General features: G+C 38.9%; 1 protein-coding gene across 1 annotated transcript; it reads left to right on the top strand.

Moving 5' to 3' along the window:
• The first annotated feature begins 1,724 nt into the window (after positions 1–1,724).
• On the top strand, positions 1,725–2,596 carry LOC114715906 (heavy metal-associated isoprenylated plant protein 24-like). Its single transcript, XM_028900823.1, has 2 exons — positions 1,725–1,946; positions 2,061–2,596. Exons 1-2 carry the CDS (start codon positions 1,790–1,792, stop codon positions 2,354–2,356), a joined length of 453 nt encoding a protein of 150 aa, XP_028756656.1. The 5' UTR covers positions 1,725–1,789; the 3' UTR covers positions 2,357–2,596.
• Positions 2,597–2,933: the final 337 nt, after the last annotated feature.

Here is a 2,933-nt window from a genome sequence, read left to right as displayed (position 1 = left end):
CTGTATGCAGCTGCGTTATGACCCACGCTGCCACGTAGCTTGCAAATCTACCATACGTCTCTTGACGTGCTGTTTAGTTTAGTTGGATTGGAGCCTCCCTCCCAGCCCCCCTCAATTATTGTTCATAATTTCAACCTAAAAAAATCAAAGGCAAACAAAAAAAATAAAAATAAAAAAGTAATAAAAACAGCAATCGTAGCCACAAAAAAAAAAAGAAGGAAGAAGATTGGTCCAGATTTAAAGTTATAAAAACCGATCACCACACCAGTGATCGACAGATATATAGCAGCAGTTTGACTGTCGGGAGTAAGATAGAGAGGGAGGGAGGGAGGGAGAGAGAACAAAAAATAGGCACCGTCCCCACTGTCATGACATTCACATAAATACCATCATGATATGAAGCTCACCACTCATCTGTGCGTGTGGGAGAGAAGTCAGTCCGTCTCACGTGCTGGTTAATAAAAAAATATTTTCTTACAAATATTGCATTAATCAAATACTTACATCAGATGATGTGTTAATTTTGTCAGCTTCAAGGAGAAGGATTTCCACGCAATCATAGAAGGCATATGTATCAGATATTGTGTGATTGATCAAATTTATTCATTGTGTGTGTGTGTGTCTTCCGTTGTGCTCAAAAATTTGTTCGCTCCGTCACAGTTATCCGGCAACTTTTAGATAAATCAATTGATCAAGCGTACATGAATTCTAATGATATGGGTATATATACCTTTAAAGGTGGACCTATTTTATCGGCCTGCACTTCCCTAGGTTTCGTGGGAGTAGTTACGATCTGTCGAATGCTCATTGCTAAATCTACATCCTCCAAATTATCAATTATTAATTCACGCACTTATTGGAACTTTGGTGGCGTTTTTTTTTTTTCAAAGCTTTTCCCTTTACCTCCAACCGAAAATCAGGGTTTTTTTCTCAATTTATTGTCGTTTTTATCTGAAATGATTTTTTCAAATATATATTTGTTATTATTTTTCTATTTTCTGTTAGTATAAATGTAGTTAAAATTATATGAATTTACTTAACCAAGAGCAATTCAAAAATGATCCAACCATTGAATTTTAAATTAATTTCAATGACCTCCGGGTCTGATTTTAATGGATATAATGATTCACATATCTATATTAATATGTGATATTTTAATTTATAAGTAGACTGTTAACTTATATATCGATCCTCTTTTGCAAATATACTGTACTACGATGTGAGAAGAGGTTCCGTTGAAGCAATCACCGAATCAAATGAACAAACAAGCCGAGGCTTTTTAATTATGTCAGTTCGAGAAGCCGACCGAGTGTCCTTTGCTTGCGCATTAATTTTTTACTCTCTGAAGCTGAGAAGGAAATGAACAGGGAGATAATTAAGAAGATTCTAGGAGACTAAGACAGCCCGGCTTCTCTCTCTAAAATTATTGAATGCATATCCATCCAATAATTATATATATATATATATAAATAGTACTCGTGAATATTTTGTTGTCCCCCTATGGTCCATGATTTCCACACATAATAATCCAAACCAAAGCCACGGAGGCCCAGAGAGTTAAGACTCTCTCTTCCTTACTGTTTAATGCCTAATCGTGTTTGTTTCCCACCACGCATCCCAGCCCCTTTGCAAACAAAAAGAGATTTTCACTTGTCATTTTCCATAATCAATGCTGGAATCAGCCTCCTCTCGACGTGGCCTCAGATTATATATATAGCACATAACAGCACATCGATCGATCACTTGAGTGAGAGGCGAATCCCAGGAAGGAAGACGGAGAAGCAAAAAAATGGGCGTAGATGGCACCCTGGAATACCTGTCTGATTTACTCAGCAGCAGCAAGAAGAAGAAGAAGAAGAAGCAAACACAAACTGTAGCCCTGAAAATCAGAATGGACTGTGAAGGATGCGCTCGCAAGGTCAAGCACGTTCTTTCCGGCGTTAAAGGTATATCATATCTCCTTAAACTAATTAACAGCCGCCGCTTCAGTTTTGAGATATATTCTTCACTTGCAGCCTTGGATCGTACGAGTGTATACATATATGTGTGTGTGTGTGCAGGAGCTAAGTCGGTGGACGTGGACTTGAAGCAACAGAAAGCAACGGTGACGGGATATGTGGAGGCGAAGAAAGTGCTGAAGGCGGCACAGAGCACAAAGAAGAAGGTGGAGCTGTGGCCTTACGTGCCGTACACCGCGGTGGCTAACCCATATGTGGCTCAGGCCTACGATAAGAAAGCCCCTCCGAATATGGTGAGGCGCGTCCCTGACACTGCCACCATTTCTGAGACCACCGTCGACGATCGTTACGTCCAAATCTTCAGTGATGAGAACCCAAATGCTTGCTCCATCATGTAGCTTTACACGTACGTCTGCGTCTGCGTTTCTCTACATCTCTTTCAGCTCTACTATTAAATGAGTTGTGAATTAGGTGTGGCATATGTATGATGGCTGGGATTTTTGAAGTCATGAGTTTTAGGGATCCAAATAATTTTCCTGCAAACAGCCCAAAAGTCTTTTTCATTAATTAATTAATTAGCCTGTGTATAACCTGTGTTTATTTGCCCCTAAAAAAAAAAAAAGGACCTGTGCGTGTTGTTATATATGTCATGAATTTTCGCTCCTCTCTGAAGAGAAGTCCGGCTAATTAGTTAGTTCATTCATGATTCTTTACTCGTTCAATCAATCACGATAAATAAACTAAGAAAGCTATACATATGCATATACATGAGGAGGCGACTGAAACATAAAACAGAAAGATAAAAACTCCAAACAAATAATTCTAATTAATCAGGAGCACTCCAGCGATGGTGGGGACGTCGGCAAATGAATAAATTATCCGGCGATCTTATATATATTTTCCTGTAATTGACCTTCATAATCTGTTACGTGTATGGTACGACATTGAAAGGCATATGGCTATTTGGGAAAATCG

The sequence above is a fragment of the Neltuma alba genome, unplaced genomic scaffold (genome assembly GCF_004799145.2).
Source record: "Neltuma alba isolate B1F8T4 unplaced genomic scaffold, ASM479914v2 tig00002043_pilon, whole genome shotgun sequence".
NCBI classification, from domain to species: domain Eukaryota; kingdom Viridiplantae; phylum Streptophyta; class Magnoliopsida; order Fabales; family Fabaceae; genus Neltuma; species Neltuma alba.
Note: the sequence above shows the minus strand (reverse complement) of the source record. Positions and strands in the feature narration are given on the sequence as shown.

Coding starts and splice junctions, on each gene's coding strand:
- LOC114715906 (XM_028900823.1), top strand. CDS start 1,790: ATGGGCGTAGATGGCACCCTGGAATACCTGTCTGATTTACTCAGCAGC. Junction 1,947..2,060: donor CGTTCTTTCCGGCGTTAAAG/GTATATCATATC, acceptor GTGTGTGTGCAG/GAGCTAAGTCGGTGGACGTG.